Source organism: Oryx dammah, unplaced genomic scaffold (assembly GCF_014754425.2).
Source record: "Oryx dammah isolate SB20612 unplaced genomic scaffold, SCBI_Odam_1.1 HiC_scaffold_4, whole genome shotgun sequence".
NCBI lineage: Eukaryota > Metazoa > Chordata > Mammalia > Artiodactyla > Bovidae > Oryx > Oryx dammah.
In genome coordinates this window covers 60,113,290-60,134,427 of record NW_024070188.1, presented here as the reverse complement: position 1 = coordinate 60,134,427, position 21,138 = coordinate 60,113,290, and the positions used below count along the sequence as shown (strand labels likewise).

General features: G+C 43.7%; 1 protein-coding gene across 1 annotated transcript in view; it reads left to right on the top strand.

Annotated features, from left to right (window-relative positions):
• Positions 1-251: 251 nt before the first annotated feature.
• ALDH8A1 (aldehyde dehydrogenase 8 family member A1) overlaps positions 252-21,138 on the top strand; it is a 28,002-nt gene continuing 7,115 nt past the window's right edge. Inside the window, exons 1-6 of the mRNA XM_040239274.1 lie at positions 252-420; positions 5,744-5,891; positions 8,706-8,861; positions 10,475-10,624; positions 17,103-17,359; positions 19,282-19,443. Coding sequence (XP_040095208.1) covers positions 283-420; positions 5,744-5,891; positions 8,706-8,861; positions 10,475-10,624; positions 17,103-17,359; positions 19,282-19,443 — 1,011 coding nt within the window. The 5' untranslated portion in view covers positions 252-282. The remainder of the gene's footprint in view (positions 421-5,743; positions 5,892-8,705; positions 8,862-10,474; positions 10,625-17,102; positions 17,360-19,281; positions 19,444-21,138) is intronic.

The window sequence follows — 21,138 nt, the reverse complement described above, 5'->3', positions numbered from 1 at the left end:
GCCATCTTGAAGGATCATGAACCCATAGATGATGCTCCTTTAATATATTTTTATTATCCATTTGTCACAATGTCCTGGTCAGCTGTGACATACTCTGGAACTCTTCATTCAAAGCTTGGAGACTGAAATCCTCTGACTGCAAGGTCGCCGCCCGCTTTCAGTGATTGGCAGATGAGGCACTAGGGCCGGAAGTGAGGAGGAGACTAAGTCAGGAGTCCTGGAGTGCGGGGGCGGTAACCTCACCCAGCAAAGCCAAGGGGAAGAGCAGGCGAATTCTTCACTATGGCTGAAAGAGAAGGTCTTCTGATGCTGGAAAACTTCATAGGTGGAAAATTTTTACCTTGTAGCTCATACCTAGATTCCTATGATCCTTCCACAGGGGACGTGTACTGCCGTGTGCCAAACAGTGGGAAAGAAGAGGTGAGTACATTCAGCTGGAGGAGACTGAAATCTACTTAGCCTGGCAGTGACTTATGGTACTTAATTTTCGAGGAGCAAAGGGGATTGCTAAATGTTAGCCGAAGGAAGATTTTTAGTTCTAAGGTTTATTTTGTAGCTGGGTGTATATGATGTATGGAACAAATCTCAGGTGATCATATGCAGAAATGACTAATAATCTAGATAACCTCACAGAGAGCCACAACTCTCAGACATTCCTCAGTGGCTGCTAGTAAAAAGTGGTATTTATAAGAATTATCATATTACTAAGTGTTCCCTTTCTCGATCAAGTTTGCCTGAATTTGCCACTATATTCATGGATTTCCAGAAAACATGTTACTTCACTAAAATAAAATTTTCAAACCCAGGGATTGCTTATCCTCTAGTAATTCTTCACATCTTCAAATTATCTAATAAAGTGAAAACCGATCATTTGAATGATGAAATGCAAAATCAAATTCCTACATATTTTTGGAGTTAAAGTTAACATTACTTTTTCTTACTCAAAGGAAACACACACACGTTAAAACTTTTCCCAGTAATGTAGAATTAATATTATTCAAGAGTTTGTAAGATAATTAAGATATATTTGATTAGTATCTTATTGCACTGAGAAAATGAATATATTTGAGGTGATAAATGTGGCTGATGAATGTATACTCATCTAAAGCCTAATAGATTTTAATTTATTTTGTAAAGCACAAATAACTAGATTATTTAAAAGATAAGTGTAGTCTTTATATATATATTAACAAATAAGTAGTATATGCAAGGCATTTTTTTAAAAACGGGTTAAGATATTTTTCTCTATTGTTAATAATATTGTAAATCTGTTTTGTATTAAAAAAAAACCTTTAGACTTCTGGATTAAAGTTTGCAAATATTGACTAGTTTGTTGGTTAAACTGTAACCCACAGTTTTATCTGTTTCAAATGAACTGGGATTACATGGGGAAAATCCAGCTTTGTGTTTTCCAGTTCTCTCTGTCTGAGTCCTTTCTGAAATAAAGTTAAAAATGACAAGTACATCAAATTCAGGTAAAATCTTTTCTGCAGCTAATGACTCAGCCTTTTCAGATGAGAAAGAGAGGGATCAGTACACCTGCCAGCAAAGGAATGTACATTTTGGATTTCCCAGTAATCTTGCTTGCAGACATTGCATCTGATCCCACAAATCTCATGTTTTTCTGGCTTGAAGAATATGGTTGTCATGCAAGCTACAAGCCCAGTGTCCCCCAAAAGCCACTCACAAAAAGTGCTGCGATGCTGCCAACGGGGCTCGTGTTCTTTCAGCATTTACCTTGTGCTGTGCAGTCACTAAGCCATCGAACAAAAATTGTCCCAAATCAGCACTGTAACACCTGTAAGTGAGACTCTATCATCATCCTTATCTTACAAATGACAACGTGCTTATATCAGTGATCACATGTACACACACAGGCACACACTTTTGTAGCTTTTGCATTGTAGTGTTCAGTCATAAGTGCAGATTGGGGCTCGACTGCCTGGCTTCAAAGATCGGCAGCACCGCTTACTCTGTATGGTCTGAACTTAGCTGAACCTCCCTGTGCCTCACTCTCTTTATGTATAAAATGGGCATAATAATAACATCTTTAGGGTTGTTCTGAAGATTAAACAGGCTGACATATGTAGAGCCCTTTGTGTCTAGCATCGGTAAAAGCTTTCCAAGTATTAGCTTTTGCTGTTATTATTGTATATAGTGGATTAATACGTGCTCTATATTAAATAGACATAGGACATGTGACCGAAGACAACTTAGAACATATGACTGGACTTGAGTTTTCTGCTTTTCAAAAAGATCAGAGTTTTACATGGACAATTGGAAGAAGACTAGATTTGACACTGACTCTCCTCTTGTTGGCTGGCAGTAGGGTGTCCCCGAGGCTACAGCTCCTGGTGGAGATTTGAGATTTGGTTTCTGAAGCGAAACCACCCAATTCCCAGAAATTTATAATTAAGATGAGAATCACTTTGTATCCCTTTCGCTTATCTGAAAGTGACCTTGTTTACGTGAAGAAAACAGGAAGGCGTGTCGATCAGATTTGGAGTGAGGGGGCAACTGGACTGTCACATTCTGTGATGCAAGAACGGCTTCCCTGGTGGCTCAGTGGTAAAGAAGGGGCCTTCCAGTGCAAGAGATATGGGTTTGATCCCTGGGTCGGGAAGATACCCTGGAGAAGGAAATGGCAGGAAAGATGCTGTGATGGCTGGAAGACTGTGGGAAAAGATTCTGAGACTGAGATGGGTCCTGTGGTGGAAGAAAATGTGAATGATTATAAGTGCCATGCAGGTGAGAGAAGAGAGGAGTGAGACACAGCCTCTGGATTTGCCGTCTCTGGAAAGGGCATTGCTTAGATATTGCTTAATGCATTATTGACCGGGGGTTTTTACAGAACCTAATGCCTATGGCTGTGGGCTTCCCAGGTGACTCAGTGGTAAAGAATCCACCTGGCAATGCAGAAAAGGCAAGAGATGCAGATTCAAACCCTGACTCGGGAAGATCCCCTGGAGTGGGGCATGGCAACCCACTCCAGTGTTCTGGCCGGAACACCCCATGGACAGAGGAGCCTGGTGGGATACAGTCCACAGGGTTGCAAAGAGTCGGACACAGCTGAGCATACACACACAATGCCTATGGCTGGTGATTTGTTAGGTGAGTGAATGTTGGATCACAAGGATATTTGTCTTTTTCTTGGCCTAATATTTACATTGTCTGAATCAGAACTATATTCTGAAGAACTGTCATCTTCTGAGACACAGTCAGACAAAGTATCTGTATAAAATTCACTAAAAAATTGTTCTTCACTCAGAATGTCACGATGCGTCATTTTTGAAAATTTTACAGAAATAAAGTTGCGTTTATAACACACACAGGATTGGAACAAAAACCCAGGGAAGCAAAATGTGAATGATAACAACAGTCACAGTTGTATAATGATCCCTCAATCAGTTTTAAGACAGGAGAAAGGCAGCAGTGGTTTACTTGCTTAGTTGTGTCCAACTCGTGTGACCCCATGGACTGTAGCCCGCCAGGCTCCTCTGTCCATGGAATTCTCCAGGCAGGAATACTGGAGGTTGCCATTTCCTTCTCCAGGGGACCTTCCAGACCTAGGAATCAAACCCAGATCTTTTGCATCCCAAGTGGTCTCCTGCATTGCAGGTGGGCTTTTTACTCACTGAGCCACCAGGGAAGCCCTGAAGGGGCTGAAGATGCCCTGATAATTCATTCTGCCTGCATGAACGGGCCTTGCTCACATCTTCCCATTCATTGTTTGCTTTGGATTTAACTCTAAAACCTGGTCCCCAAGCCATCTGTTCAAATTCTTCTCCAACAGAGGACCCTTCCACTGGGTGGAGCTAGGCAGAGGGAGGGACTGTGGTTATGCCATAGCAGGCCAGCTGTGGTCTTGGGAGCTACCAAGACCTGAATTTACATCCTGATTTTGCCACTTATTAGCTGTGTGACATCTGACAAGTTACTTGAGCTCTCTGTGCTCCAGTTTGTTCATCTGTAAAATGGGCTTAACAATACTCATGTTACAGAACTTTAAAGGGGGTTTAATGAAATAAGTTGTGCAAAGCATTTAGCATCTTCGTTTATATATAAAAAATAGTCAATGCATAACTAATATGACAGGTTATTCCAAGTCAGAATGACAGTCTGGGATGTGATTTCAAACTTTTAGACTTTATCAAATATGTCAAAACTTCTTTAAGAGTTTAGGGATTCAGTACACCCTTAAGTTTTCTCTCTCATATGATATTGAAAAACTTCGGTATTTTGAAATTACTGAAAATGTATACCAGCTATTGAAATAGCTTCTTTCGATTATCACCACGTTCTGGATAACTTGATTGAAATGGAGAATTTGGGTTATTTTTTGTGATGCCCTGCTTTGCTGGTTAAGTAAACAACACTTCATGGGCAACTCAGCACTGAGGAGTGTTAAATATTTGGAAGTTCAGTTCAGTTCAGTTGCTCAGTCGTGTCCGACTCTTTGCGACCCCATGAATCGGAACACGCCAGGCCTCCCTGTCCATCACCAACTCCCGGAGTTCACCCAGACTCACGTCCATCGAGTCGGTGATGCCATCCAGCCATCTCATCCTCGGTCGTCCCCTTCTCCTCCTGCCCCCAATCCCTCCCAGCATCAGAGTCTTTTCCAATGAGTCTGCTCTTCGCATGAGGTGGCCAAAGTACTGGAGTTTCAGCTTCAGCATGATTCCTTCCAAAGAAATTCCAGGGCTGATCTCCTTCAGAATGGACTGGTTGGATCTCCTTGCAGTCCAAGGGATTCTCAAGAGTCTTCTCCAACACCACAGTTCAAAAGCATCAATTCTTCGGCACTCAGCCTTCTTCACAGTCCAACTCTCACATCCATACATGACCATTGGAAAAACCATAGCCTTGACTAGATGAACCTTAGTCGGCAAAGTAATGTCTCTGCTTTTGAATATGCTATCTAGGTTGGTCATAACTTTTCTTCCAAGGAGTAAGTGTCTTTTAATTTCATGGCTGCAGTCAGTATCTGCAGTGATTTTGGAGCCCCCCAAAATAAAATATGACACTGTTTCCACTGTTTCCCCATCTATTTCCCATGAAGTGATGGGACCAGATGCCATGATCTTCGTTTTCTGAATGTTGAGCTTTAAGCCAACTTTTTCACTCTCCACTTTTACTTTCATCAAGAGGCTTTTTAGTTCCTCTTCACTTTCTGCCATAAGGGTATTTGGAAGTAAGCAGGAAAAAAGTGAGACATATACAGACCTGGATTCTGGACTCATCCAACCCTCGAGTGGTTGTTCAGTTGCTCAGTTGTGTCCGACCCTTTGAGACCCCATGAACTGCAGCATTGCAGGCTTCCCTGTCCTTCACTATCTCCTGGAGCTTGCTCAAACTCATGTCCATTAAGTCAGTAATGCCATCCACCCATCTCCTTCTCTGTCATCCCCTTCTCCTCCTGCCCTCAATCTTTCCTAGTATCAGGATCTTTTCCAATGAATCAGCTCTTCGCATCAGGTGGCCAAAGTATTGGATCTTCAACATCAGTCCTTCCAATGAATAGTCAGGGTTGATTTCCTTTAGGATTGACTGGTTTGATCTCCTTGCTGTCCAGGGAGCTCTTAAGAGTTTTCTCCAGCACCACAATTTGAAAACATCAATTCTTTGGCACTCAGCCTTCTTTAGGATCCAACTCTCACATCTGCATGTGATTACTAGAAGCTCTTAGCTTCTCCTCAAGAGTAACAGGGTAAGGTGACCCTCTTCTGTTTGCTTCTGCAAGGTTGAAGCCGCGGTGGAGGCTGCCAGAGCAGCTTTTCCAGGCTGGTCCTCCCGGAGCCCCCAGGAGCGCTCACAGGTGTTGCAGCGGCTGGCGGATTTGCTGGAACAGTCCTTGGAGGAGCTGGCCCAGGCTGAGTCCAGGGACCAAGGTGAGAGGGGTCTGCGCCAGCCTCTTCCCTCTTTCTCCTGCCCGCTCTCTAGTGGAGCCAAGTTTAGTGCCCTGTCCTGTATGGAAATGCGCTTACTCAGATGCCGGCCATTCACAGCCTCCTTCCAAGCTGTCAATTGATCTCTTACCTCTTAATCATATGAATAGAACTCAGGACTCTTTCATCACGTGACCCCTTGTGGGCCCATCAGGCCCGCCCATCCAGTGCTTCTCATGGCCTCGGTAAAGCTTGGAAAGCCCGACCAGCCAAGGCCTCTGAAGGCTGAGGCTTGCAATTGGCCCACTTCTGCCTCATTCTGATGGTCAGAGCAAGTCAAGGCTGAACCCAAGTTCAAGAGGCAGGGAAATAAACACACTGTTGGTAGAAGGAACTACAGAGATCTTATGGCAAAGGGCATGGATTTGGGGAGAGAGGGCTGAGAGTGCAGCCCTCCACCAGTTCTTAGTAGAGAGTTTCAAACCAAAAAAAAAAATTTTGTCTCTTCTTTTTTTTTAACTGCATTATTCATTTGTATTTTACTAATTTTTTTAATGGAAGTATAGTTGCACTGCTACGTTTAAAATGGATAACCAACAAGGGCCTACTGTATAGCACAGGGAATTCTGCTCAATGTTATGTTGCAGCCTGGATGAGAGGGGAGTTTGGAGGAGAATGGATACATATATATGTATGCTCTGAATTGCTCTGCTGTGCACCTGAAACTATTACAACATAATCAGTCAGCTTTACTCCAGTGTAAAATAAAAAGTTAAAAGCAAACAAAACAAACAAAAATTGAAATATAGTTGATTTAAAATTTTGTGTTGGTTTCAGGTGTACAGCACAGTGATTCAGTTATATATATCTATATACACATTCATATAAGTGTGTGACTGCTCTTCAGATTGTCGTGTGTGTGTGTGTGTGTTGGTTGCTCAGTCATGTCTGACTCTTTGCAACCCCATGGACTGTAGCCTGCCATGCTCCTCTGTCCATGAAATTCTTCAGGCAAGAATACTGGAGGAGGTTGCCATGCCCTCCTCCCAAACCAGGGGATCTTCCCGAACCAGGGATGGAACCCATTGCAGGCAGACTCTACCCTCTGAGCCACCAGGGAAGCCTATGTGTGTGTGTGTGTGTCTGTGTGTGTGTGTGTGTGTGTGTGTTAGTTGTTCAGCTGCTCAGTCATGTCTGACTCCTTGCGACTCCATGAACTGCAGCACACCAGACTTCCCTGTCCTTCACCATCTCCCGGAGCTTGGTCAAAACTCATGTCCATTGAGTTGGTGATGCCATCCAACCATCTCCTCCTCTGTGATCCCCTTCTCCTCCTGTATTTAATGCTTCCCAGCATCAGGGTCTTTTCTAAAGAGTCGGCTCTTTGCATCAGGTGGCAAAAGTACTGGAGCTTCAGCCTCAGCATCTGTCCTTCCAGTGAATATTCAGGACTGATTTCCTCTTGGATTGACTGGTTTGATCTCCTTGCAGTCCAAGGGACTCTCAAGAGTCTCTGTGTGTGTATATATATATATTCTTTTTCAGATTCTTTCCCTTTATAGGTTTACAAGATATTGAGTATAGTCCCCTGTGCTCTACAGTAGGTCTTTGTTGGTGATCTGTTTTATATAGAGTAGTGTGTATATGTTATCCAACCTCCTAATTTATCTCTTTCCCCACCTTTTCCCTGTGGTAACCCAAGTGTGTTTCCTAAAAGCAAAGATAATTTGAAGGGCACACAGTCAAGTAATGTAGAAAGATTTCCAATATGTCAGTCACTGTTCCACTCCCAACACAATTTCCCAAGTTTTAAAACTGCTTCCCAGAAGTCATCAGTCATCGTAATGGAGTAAACATCTGCAAATCTCTGTAAAGATATGTTAGGATACACGTGTATGTATAAATATGTATATGTATGCTGCTGCTACTAAGTTGCTTCAGTTGTGTTCGACTCTGCAACCCTATAAGCCATAGCCCACCAGACTCCTCCGTCCATGGGATTCTCCAGGCATGAATACTGGAGTAGGTTGCCGTGCCCTCCTCCAGGGGATCTTCCCAACCCAGGGATTGAACGTGCGCCTCCTAAAGTCTCCTGCATTGGCAAGCAGGTTCTTTGCCACTACTGCCACCTGAGCATGTACGTACGTATGTATTTATGTACATGTGTGCTGTAAAGCGGCCTAAAGTTAGAAAGCATCTTGACCCCAAACCCGTAAGTAGAAAATGCTTCCTGACGTGGCAGTCTCCAGCATCACTAAAGATAGCTAAGGGACAATTCAGGTAAGTGTGTGTCTAGGAAGTGCGGGGGGCCCGTGATGGTGAGCAAGGGCCACACAGCATCCTCTGCTGGTTCCCATCAGCGTTCTTCCACATGCTCATCTTAATGGCTCCACTGTGTGCTGAGGAGTTAATTAATATCATCACATGTGTTTTGGTGATGTGCAAACACAGCTGTCTTAACACCCATTATTCCAACCCCTCTGCCGCATGTCTGAAGCTTGGTGATTCTGAATTGAAAGAGCTGGTTCGGGTGAAGTGGTAGCATCTGGAATGATGATAGCTATGAATCGTTCAGTCTAATAAGCAAAGATTATTTGACTCACTTCTAACCACTTATACTTCATCTTATAATCTCACATCTAATTATTTCATAGTCTTATTAAATCATGATCAACATTCTCTGTAATCAAGCAATGCCCATCCCAGCCTGGAAGGAACAGAAGCTGCTTCAGAGGGAGCTGGGATATGTGTGCGGTAGCGTCTCCTCCAAGTTCGAGGTGAAGTACACTGACAGTGCCTTCTGCTGACTTCTTACAGGGAAAACCATAACCCTGGCAAGAACCATGGACATTCCCCGGGCTGTGCAGAACTTCCGGTTCTTCGCCTCCTCCATCCTGCACCACACATCTGAATGCACACAGATGGACCACTTGGGCTGTCTGCACTACACAGTGCGGGCCCCTGTGGGCATTGGTAGGTGCTGTGCAATGACAGCTGGGCCACAGTAGCACATAGAGATGCTTGGTCAGCCCTGTAGAAGTGATCAAAAGGAACAGACTTTAAAAAAAAGAAACTTCTGCTTTATCTGAAATTTAATTGACCTTAAAAATCTAAATCTAGTTTATTTTGTTTGTGTCAAATTCCCTACTTATCCCTACATTGTTCTTGAGGAATCTCAGGGAAAGGAATGACACTGAGAATAAATTCATAAACCAGGACGTTTTGTTCCTTGTAATTAAAAAAAAAAAACTTTCAGGAAAGTAGTGCGGTTAAGATCATAGTGGGGTGTCACTTTTGTGTGCTTCAGTATTGTTATCTGGAAATTAGGAGAATAGTTTAATTTTGTCTATATATGTTGTATGTGAATTATATAAATTAATAGATGTAGAGCACTTAGAACAGTGCCTGGTACTGTGATGAATAAGCCTTGACTGTATTATCTATTGATACTTATCTCTGTGGTTTCTGCATTTCAGAAATATATGCAATGACTCAAGGTGTCCACTAGATGTCACTGTTTCCTCTGAGAAAAAAACCATCAACTCCATATTTTACTAGTTCCATTTTATGATAGGATAAAAGAAGATAAGTTAAAGGAAAGAAAATGGGACATTTTGCCACTTTGATTATCTGAACCCTTCGGAAATAACATTTTCAAGGCAGTATAACAAAACTTTAGTCTCCTTCTAAGAAGTATACTAACACATTATGCTGCAAAAATATTCTCTTACTCCCTGAAGAGCAGATTTTTCAGTGGCAAATTTAATAATATATAAAGTATATTTACTTTCATAGCTCAGGTTTGAGAGTAGAATATAAAATAAAGTGACTCCATTTACTTATTCATAACATGGGTTTTATTTTTTATGTGTTTTGTGGTCAGAAGTCTGGAAGGCTTCTTACACGAAGACACATTCTAAATGTTATAGATGTTACTTAGCCAGCAAACCTATCTGGTTAGGATACAGGTGAGAACCTAGAGATAAGTTATTTATTAAAAAATTCCCTGGGTTAGCTAAAATGGATTTCACATCTCAGAACCTATTTGCTCTTATTTATTACAAATAATTGTGAACAATTTAAGATCTTATTTCTCAATCCACAACTAATTAGAAAAACAGGTGGAAAAATTTAGAAGAAATAGTGCCTAGACCATTTAAAGATAAAAAAGATTGTTGAGACAGTGCAAAGATCAGTCTTCAAACCTCAAAACTGATCACATTCTGAGACTGTTTAGGGAGAGGTGACAGCATTTTAGCCCTGGTACTTATATTGTTCTTGTTCATAAATATAATTGAAAGTCATCAAGAAAAGAGTAAGCTGTATTGATTATAGTTTTAAAGGTATGGCTGCTTGTAATATATTTTAGACTAATTTCTCTGAAATTCTACAGAAATTCTACAAAAGATTGGAGATTCTTTTGTGGAATTTTTTGAAGCATTGAAATTGCACAAGTGATTGGGATTTTGGAAGAGCAAGCTGACATTTGGTGTAGCACGAAGGAGTTTTCATTAGTAAAGCATGTCTGGCCCATCTGCTTTGAAGGGTATGTCATTGCTGGTGATGCTTCTGTTCTCCTCTGTTAGCTGCTCTGATCAGTCCCTGGAATCTGCCCCTCTATCTGCTGACCTGGAAGATGGCTCCAGCGATCGCTGCTGGCAACACAGTGATAGCTAAGCCCAGTGAGCTGACTTCCGTGACTGCGTGGGTGATGTGCAGACTCCTGGAGAAAGCAGGTAATCAGTGTTAGGGTGTCAGACGAGAGGCACATGATTGGCTTTGGAGATGTATGTTTTGTAGGCTTCAGCCACTGTAGGGTCACTGACATTTTTAAAATAATGAAAAACATTTTTTATTGGAGTATAGTTGCTTTACAATGGTATGTTAGTTTCTACTGTACAGAAAAGTGAATCAGATGTACATATACATACATCTCCTCTTTTTTAGACTTGCTTCCCATTTAGGTCACCACAGAGCACTGAGTAGAACTCCTTGTGCTGAGGTTCTCATTAGTTATCTGTTTTATACATAGTAGTGTATATATTGGAGAAGGAAATGGCAGCACTTCCCAGTTTTTGTACCTGGAGAATCCCCATGGACCAAGGAGCCTGGCAGGCCTCAGTCCACGGGGTCACAAAGAGTCAGACGTGAGTGTATATATGTCAATCCCGATCTCCCTTCCCCTCTCGGGGTCCATACGTTTGTTCTCTATGTCTGGGGCCACTGACATCTGAAAAGTTATTTTGAATAGACATCTGCTTGGCAGATCCCAGGGACATCTTTGGTTATTTGTCGTCCATAACCTGTTCTGAGAAATATGCTCTTCTGAGCGGATCCACGGGCTTCGCTCCCACTGCTTCCTTTATCCTTGCCCAGAACCCACTGCTGTGGGACAGACCCAGAGCACAGGATAGCGGCCCAGCGGCTGGCTGCAAGAGCCCGACCAAATCCGGCCCCAGCCTGCCCCAGACAGTGTCTCCAATCATCAGTTTAAATCCTGCATTGGCACCACTGGGGGATCTTGGTGAAAAGAAAATGTTGCTGGATAGCACTCTGATTTGCATAGGAACAGAAGGCCTGAGACAGACTGCCCAGTTTCAAGAGAATTGAATAGACACCCCTTAGTTTTCCCTGCCCTGGAACCCACTACCGTGCGCATGATGATGCCTGCGGCTCCTTGTCTTTCTCTTGCTGGTGGTTTAATGGCCACGTGTGTTCCTGGCTTCATTCCAGAGCGTTGAGCCGACACCGTGCCAGGGTTGGAAGGTCACAGGCAGGAGGCTCTAGCTTGTAACCCGCGAGGAAGCCCCTCACTGTGAGGCCCTGAACTCATGTCTCTGGGTTGGAATGATCCGCAGGCGGGATGGGGGAACAGACTGCCTTTCGGGCCCTGTCAGTCTCTGCTGTGCTCGCTTCCTTCCGGCCCCCAGAGAAGGTGCTTCCCCGCTCACTCACGACCATAGAGGGGGCAGTTGCTGAAAGCCTAAAGCCTAAAGCCTAAAGCCTCTCTCTCCTAAACACCTTTTCTCTCAAAGCAAAAACATACATGTTGGCTTCCAGGATAGCTAAGCCAGTTCCTGACTCCAGGGTATAGATGACAAGTTAAGTGGTGCTTGTTTAGGGAAGCGCATGGGGCCTTGTGACCCTGGTTTAGCTCCCTCCTATCCTATGGAGGAAAGAGGTTACCCAGCCTAGGTCTCTGGGTTGACGTCAATGGCTGCTCTGGACCTCTGGAAACGTCCTTACCAAACTGGTAAGGATGAAGTGGACATCCTTACTGCCTTTGCATCCCAGAATGTGTCATCCTTTCCTTACAAAGCTGACCGTGTTCTATCCCTTTCTTTGCAAAACTGAGTCTCTAGTATCTGCAACGGTCCAAGGGCTTTCTTCCCTGTCTCTTGCTCGCTGGTTCTTTGGTGTGAGACAGAAGGGGGGCCTCTGCTCTGCTTCATCCTGTGTTGGGAGGATGCATGAGGAGGTGGGGAGGGACCGTAGAGCCGCATCCTGGACACTTCCCTGTCCTAAAATCAGCTACGTCTTGATCTATGAGGATTGCTCTTGTCTAACCACCCTCCCCTTTCAGATAACTCAGAACCCAGTCTGCACGAGAGTTTAATGTTTCCATTTATTTGCACAGCATTGCACTCTTATTCCTATGGGTGAATGAACCTGTTATACCAAGATGGTCCTTCTCTCCCTCCTGCTCTGGGCTGGTTTTTCCAAACTCTCCTCCTCCAACAAACACTGAGAGTGTGATGATCCAATCGCACCTGCCATGAGCCCTCAGTCTCTCCACTGGGATAGGGGTGTCAATCTCATCTACTTACTGCTTAGAGCACTCTAAGAGAAACTTCCAACTGTGTAAGAAAGCTAAAACCACCTGCCAATGCAGTCTGGATATTGCAAGATCTAGCTCTTCTAGTCCTGAGTGTTCACACAGACTTGGAAGATGAACTTCCTTTGAAATAAAAAATCATTTAAGATGTTTTAAAGTACACCATGAATATCTGCAAGTCTTAGAATATTTGTTTTTATCTTGGATGCACCAAATGTTTGCCCTCATTCTTGAAGTGGCCACTGGTGGTAGATTTCTGGCCCTTCCTATTAATTTTTGTTCTGCTCTATTTAAGCTTAAAATTTTCCTTGTCAGCATCCAGCCATATCCTGGCACTGGCAGGCCTCCCTTCGCTTTGCTGTCTCTTAGCCACCTACTCTGAATTTTAGTGAATTGTTATTTGCCAATTAAACTGTCTTCCCTCTCTTATAACCAGAATCTCTTAAGGGTAAAGGGTGAATGTCTCTAGAAAAGTTTCATTAATGTTTGGATCAAATGGCAAAATGGTTTTGAGAAATACAAGCCACTAGATACATAACTCAATTTATTAACATTGGAGTTCAAGGAAATGTAATCAAAATGTAAATTCCGTTGTGAAGAAGGCACTCTGCCTGCTGAAATGAACTCATTTTCCTGTGATGATAAATATGTGGTATTTCTATGTTTTCTCTCACCCTTTTAAAAAATGCTAAAATAAGCATTAGAAGTGTTTTGAGCCATTTTTTTTTTTTTTGCCTTCAGGATTCATAAAGTCCAACAGTCCACATTCTCTGGCTCTCAACTCTTTATTTGAATACCGGGCAAATATCCACAAGCTCGATAGTGATGGAGATGCAGGACTCATGAGAACGTGAATGACGGGAAACTTTGTCCTTGTTTTCCCCTATCATCAGCTGGCAGGACCTCTCCCTCAAACCTCCTTTTTGGCCCAACCCATGGCCCAGCTGCTCTCATATGGTGTCTATGATCCAGGATGCACTTGAGCTGGATTTCAAACAAGTATGCAGGCTGAATGTGAAGGTGGGACCATTAGAGGGAGACTCTGCCAGACCCCTGTCTCCTTAGGGGCTCACCTGGATAGCACCTCAAGGTGATATGGTGAAGGCTGTGCTCTGTGGGAGGGGGTTCTTGATGATCATGGATCATCAGTGAGAACCTATCGTGTATACCTTAAGAGCATATTCTTGAAGAGATGATTTTAATCCAAGAGAGTATGTCTAAGTCGGAGCAAGGGAACTATGATAGGAGCAAGAGAGTAGTTACCTTACAAAAGAGCATTTCTGCATCTCCTGTTGTTCAAACCTGCAAACACAGGGAATATACTCAGCTCAGTTCAGTTCAGTTGCTCAGTCGTATCCGACTCTTTGCGACCCCATGAATCACAGCACACCAGGCCTCCCTGTCCATCACCAACTCCCGGAGTTCACCCATACTCTAGTCCATCGAGTTGGTGATGCCATCCAGCCATCTCATCCTCGGTCGTCCCCTTCTCCTCCTGCTCCCAATCCCTCCCAGCATTAAAGTCTTTTCCAGTGAGTCAACTCTTCGCTTGAGGTGGCCAAAGTACTGGAGTTTCAGCTTTAGCATGATTCCTTCCAAAGAAATCCCAGGGCTGATTTCCTTCAGAATGGACTGGCTGGATCTCCTTGCAGTCCAAGGGACCCTCAAGAGTCTTCTCCAACACCACAGTTCAAAAGCATCAATTCTTCGGCACTCAGCCTTCTTCACAGTCCAACTCTCACATCCATACATGACCACTGGAAAAACCATAGCCTTGACTAGACGGACCTTAGTTGGCAAAGTAATGTCTCTGCTTTTGAATATGCTATCTAGGTTGGTCATAACTTTTCTTCCAAGGAGTAAGCGTCTTTTAATTTCATGGCTGCAATCACCATCTGAAGTGATTTTGGAGCCCCCCAAAATAAAGTCTGACACTGTTTCCACTGTTTCCCCATCTATTTCTCATGAAGTGATGGGACTGGATGCCAAGATCTTCGTTTTCTGAATATTGAGCTTTAAGCCAACTTTTTTACTCTCCTCTTTCACTTTCATCAAGAGGCTTTTTAGTTCCTCTTCACTTTCTGCCATAAGGGTGGTGTCATCTGCATATCTGAGGTTATTGAGATTTCTCCCGGCAATCTTGATTCCAGTTTGTGTTTCTTCCAGTCCAGCGTTTCTCATGATGTACTCTGCATAGAAGTTAAATAAGCAGGGTGACAATATACAGCCTTGATGTACTCCTTTTCCTATTTGGAACCAATCTATTGTTCCATGTCCAGTTCTAACTGTTGCTTCCTGACCTGCATACAGATTTCTCAAGAGGCAGGTCAGGTGGCCTGGTATTCCCATCTCTCTCAGAATTGTCCACAGTTTATTGTGATCCACACAATCAGGCTTTGGCATAGTCAATAAAGCAGAAATAGATGTTTTTCTGGAACACTCTTGCCTTTTCCATGATCCAGCGGATGTTGGCAATTTGATCTCTGGTTCCTCTGCCTTTTCTAAAACCAGCTTGAACATCTGGAAGTTCATGGCTCACATATTGCTGAAGCCTGGCTTGGAGAATTTTGAGCATTACTTTACTAGCATGTGAGATGAGTGCAATTGTGTGGTAGTTTGAGCATTCTTTGGCATTGCCTTTCTTTGGGATTGGAATGAAAACTGACCTTTTCCAGTCCTGTGGCCACTGCTGAGTTTTCCAAATTTGCTGGCATATTGAGTGCAGCACTTTCACAGCATCACCTCCAGGCAAACCCTAAGAGTTTCCTGGACACAATTGATTGCACATAGATTTTTTTTTCTGAACACTTAAATCTTCCCAAAGTCAAGAACCTTTTCTGAATTGAATACTGTACACATTCATGCATTCATTGACTTAATAATTACTTACTAACCAACACCTAGTTTTGCCTTCTATTGGTTGTTATTTAACCCTGGGATTAAACCTGAGTCTCTTACGTCTCCTGCATTGGTAGGTGGGTTCTTCACCACTAGCACCACCTGGGAAGCTCGCTCTTAACCTCACTTTGCCTCAATATTCTCATGAGTGATGTGAGGATATTAATATGATGTACCTCATGGAGCTATTGGGAGATCTAAAGGGTGTAACCCACTTTAGACTATAGTGGGTTAACTATAGTGTAACCCACTATAGTTACAGTTGATTCACAGTGAGCACCCAATAAATGGGAGCATTTACTGGTATTATCTCTTTACATTTTTATTTTTATTATTACTAAAATTATTTTAATAACATATATATGTAGCATTATATCTTCTTTTCTCATTGATCTATTTTAAATGTGATGCATTAAAAATATTTTTCTAGGGATTTCCCTGGCAGTCTGGTGGTTAAGACCCTGCATTTCAAATGTAGTGGGTGCCAAGTTCGATCCCTGTTTGGGGAACTAAGATCCCATATACCAACAGCATGGCCCAAAAAAGATTTTTTTTTAAAAATTGAGTATTCATTCTATCTGGCAAAGTTAGGCCATGGCACAAGGGATACAACCGAGGGCAAAACACAGGCCCATGTCTGCCCTTGGCTGGTGCCCCTTCTAGTGGTGGATGTGTAATGAACAGGTAAATCCATGAAGCACGTAATGAATACATGCAGATATAGGGCAGTACGTTTTTGTAATAGAAAAGCCTGCAGCACCTACTTGGGGGTGTTCTTGGACACTCAGTCTTAGAGGGTGATGGCATCCAGATCATGGGGAACAGGACCTTCAACTCAAACGTCACCTTCCCTGGGGGACCCTCCCTCTCTCTCCTAGGGAGGTAGCCGCTCTCTTCTCTGGCTTCTGCAGTGTGGATGCTCCCTGAACTTAACCTTTGCTCTGCTCTCTCGCAGGGCCTAGCCTGCCTGAGGGTATCTCTGCATCCTCAGCCCCTGAGGCTTAGTCAGTACTCTGGAATGAATTACATAGGACGTTTAACCCTGCATTTTCTAGGGCAAAGCACCCAGAGAAATTCCAGCTGGGGCATAATACAGGCAGAGATGATGCTGTCATCTCTGTTTTGCTATTGACTAGAGACAACCATTTGGAGAAGGAAATGGCAATCCACTCCAACACTCTTGCCTGGAAAATCCCATGGATGGAGGAGCCTGATAGGCTACAGTCCATGGGGTCGAAAGGAGTCGGACACGACTGAGCGACTTCACTTCACTTCAGAGACAACCGTTAACGTCCCTTCTTAGCCCCATTCAAGCTACAGAAACTAACACAACATTGACAGCAATCATTTTGCCAAAAAACCCCAAAAACACCACCCCCAAAACCAAACAAACAAAACACTTTGAAGGAGAATCTCTATGTAACCTGAAGCCCTTGACACGCTGAGAAGAATAGCTGTAACCGGTACTGCTTCCCATCCAGGTGTTCCCCCAGGTGTGGTAAATATTGTGTTTGGAACGGGGCCCAGGGTAGGCGAGGCCCTGGTGTCCCACCCGGAGGTGCCCCTCATCTCCTTCACCGGGAGCCAGCCCACTGCCGAGCGCATCACACAGCTGAGTGCCCCCCACTGCAAGAAGCTCTCGCTGGAGCTGGGGGGCAAGAATCCTGCCATCATCTTTGAAGATGCCAACCTGGCCGAGTGCATTCCGACAACTGTCAGATCCAGCTTTGCCAACCAGGTATGTCCTCTTTTTCTTTTTTTTTTCCTCCCCCCCTTTTTTTTGCTTGTTTTTAACTCAGCAGCCTTGTCAAACTGCATCACAGTGAAAACCAGGTTGAGTAGGTCTGTGCAGGGCTATTTCAGTGAAAGGAGAATGGTTACATTGTGTTACTCTTTTGACCATCTCTTCAGTCTTAATGTCACTTGGTGGCATTGTGGCATCACAGCTCCTGTTTAGCAAGCTCTTCTTCTCCAGCTGTTGTTCAGTTGGACCTCAGTAAGGTCCCACTCTTTGTGACCCCATGGACCTCCCTGTCCTTCACTATCTGCTGGAGTTTGCTCAAACTCAAGCCCATTGAGTAGGTGATGCCATCCAACCCTCTCATCCTCTGTCACCCTCTTCTCCTCTTGCCCTCAGAACTTTTATGGGGGACCAGCCATGGGCCAAATGATTGCTTTCTGGCTTCTCTCTTCCTCTATTTATACTTTTCCCAGGCTTTTCTTGCTGTCCAAGAGTCCTGTTTCTTGGAAACCTTATTCTCTGCCCCCACCCAAAAGCACCTCAAATGCATTCACACATTCAAATAAATACTTGAACCAATCTCAAGCAAGTTTCTTACCTTAAAATCATGGAGGAGCCTCAAGCAACTTTGTATTTCCCGATCATTGGAAGAATTGTGAAGATTCAATATCAATGTGATAAAAATATTTATTTCTGTGTACAGGTGCAATCATACATACACAATGCTGACAAGTCCAGATGTGGTTTGTAAACTATTACATGTTATGCTCAAATAATAGTAAGAATGGCTTTTCGCTCAGAAACCTGTTAGTGCCTCTCCCTGGAACACCCAGTGTCTCTGTTTGGAGGTCCAGTATCATCTGAAACTTCACCTGAACAAAGCAGAACTTCTGATTCCCCCCCTCCTTTCCCTGCACCGTCTCTGTTCTCCCTGCCTTGTGTTTACCTTTCTGAAGAAGAGAATACCATCCACTGTGTGCTTGGGCCAAAAATCTGGGACTCATCCTTGTTCTAACCTCCTCTTTTCCTTCCACCTCACTCATCCACCAATAGGTCCTATTGGTTCTATCTTTAAGGTATATCCGGAATCTTCTTTGGAGCATCTTTGCCAGTTTCTTTACCCTTTTGGAGTCCCCTTGCCCCTTTAAGAATCTGCTGATCTCAGTGGACTCCTATCACTTCTCTCCTCTCCATTGATTCCACCTGGTCCACTTACCGGGATGTCTGAAAAGCTCTCCTAACCCACTCTCATTCTCTCCAATTCTATCCTCCACACAGCTGCCAGAACGATCATTTAAAAATGTAAATCCCGTCCACATCTTGCTGCTTAAAGCTGTCCATGATCCTTTCATGACACTGAGGATAAAATGCAAGCTCCTTGTGAGCCTGTGAGCCTATAAGATTCTGTATGCTGTTGCCTCGCTCCTCACGTCCTGCCTTTATCTCCTATGTTTCTCTGATCCCCATCCCTGCCTCCACGCCCCACCTCAGTCCCATTCACCTTCCTCACTTTCCTCACCCACTCCAAGCTCATTTCTCACTTACTGCTGAGAATCCTGTACCTCTATCCATCTGGCTCCTTCACATCAATCAAGGGTCAGTTCAAACATTCCCTGTTCCCTAGTGTCATCCAGGACTCCCTTTAATAAAAGAGAGTAAAATTTCTCCCTCCCCACTAGTTTCTACTCTTATCCTCAGCTTAGTTTTCTTGTATTGTTTTGGTCATGTTTTGTGTTATTTATTGAGCTTTATTGCGTTGTTGCCTGTCTTCCCCACAAGGCAATGTATTCCAGATAGTGGGACTTGGTCTTGTTTACTGCTGTTCCCAGATATGTGACAGGCACTCAGGAGTGCAGGGTGATCTGTCCATGCAGTGGAGCCCCTGACTTTTCCTTGTCTTCATGAGTCATTCTTGGCAGGGTGAAATCTGCCTCTGCACCAGCAGGATCTTTGTCCAGAAGAGCATCTATAGTGAATTTTTAAAGAGGTTTGTAGAGGCGACCAGAATGTGGAAAGTTGGTATTCCTTCTGACCCATCGGCTGACATGGGCGCTCTGATCAGTAAAGCTCATCTGGAGAAAGTAAGTAAAACCCTCTGGGTAAGTTTCAGAAAGAATTCTTAAAAAAAATTTTTTTTAAATTTTGTATTGGGGTGTAGTCAATTGACAATGTTGTGACAGTTTCAGGTGAACCGCAAAGTGACTCAGCCATACATATACATGTATCATTCTCCCCCAAACTCATTCCCATCCAGGTGCCCTATGACATTGGGCAAAGTTCCCTGTGCTATACCGAAGGGCCTTGTTAGTTTTCCATTTTAAATATAACCATGTTCCATGTACTATGTGGGGTTTCCCTGGTGGTTCAGATGGTAAGGAATCTGCCTGCAATGCGGGAGACCCGGGTTTGATCCCTGGGTCAGGAAGATCCCCTGGAGGAGAAAATGGCAACCCATTACAGTATTCTTGCCTGGAAAATCCCATGGACAGAGAAGCCTGGCAGGCTACAGTCCCTGGGGTAGCCACAAAGAGATGGCCATCTATACAGGTCCTTGTTGATTATCCATTTTAAATACAGCAGACTATACATGCCCATCCCAAACTCCCTAACTATCCCTTTCCCTGGTCCTTCCCCTTGGCAACCATAAATTCGTCCTCTTAAATCTGTGAGTCCAGGAAGAATACTTATGGGGAGAGAAACTCAGTGCCAAGGCATAGCACCATCTTTGAAATACTGTTAAATTACCACCCTATTCTTTTTTAAAAAATTCTGATCTGTGGGAAATTGTCTCTGGGTACCGAGTCTGAAAATGTTAAAGATAGATACACAAATGTAGTCAAGTTAAAGCAGCACCTACATGACATAAATAAACCTGGGAAGTCAGCATGGAGTCTGACTTCCATAGAGCCAGTCAGTAGAGTGAGGAAAGCAAATTTCAAAGCATAAAGGTCAGCTGATGCGAATGTTGTGGGCTGAGGGTGGCAGGGATTTCCACAGGTAAATGCTCCCAGTCAGTTCTCAGGCAATAAGGTTCTGCCCCTGGGTAATAGCAAACAGAAGTTCTGGAAATGTGAATCCAGTCTGAACAATGTAGACTTTAACTGGTGGGGTGACTTGTGGGGTCTTTGTGGGAGAAGCCACTGAAGAAGGTGTTCTCTGGGTGCTTTGTGGAATTGGGGTCTTTAAGATCATTTTCATTTTCTGATAAAACTCCCACAGTAAGTCATAGAATTTTGGAGTTAAAAGATCTCATTTTGAGCTATGGTAACTAAGACCAAGCAAGGGTAATGGTAGTACGCCCCCATGGGTTAACCAGTGAGGGCCAGAGCCTTTACGTAGATCCAGCAGACTTGCCCCTCTTGAATTTTGACTTTCACTATACTGTGAAGCACTGATTCCCACAGGTAGGAACATGCAGTGTCAGTCTTCCCGGTCTCTTCTTATTTCTTTTGTTTTCTCAATAAAATAGGAAGCAAAGTGAGGAGGGGAGATGGTGTGGAAGGTTTCAAGGAGGAGGATAAGTTCTGAGATAGTCTTCAAGGAGATCAGGAGAGACAGAAATGGACTTGAAGTGACAGTATTGTTAGCGGGGCAGCTCCAAGGGCTCCCCTCAGAGCTGTGATCACTTGTGGTCACGCTAACAAAGCATATGGTCATTGATTTAAAGTGAGGCCAGCCAGCATAGCTGTGTCTTCCTGCAGTCAAATTCACCTGCACAATTGCAGGCACATAGGTAGCAGTCCCCAGAGTGCCCCTGGGGGGCCCACAACTATGAC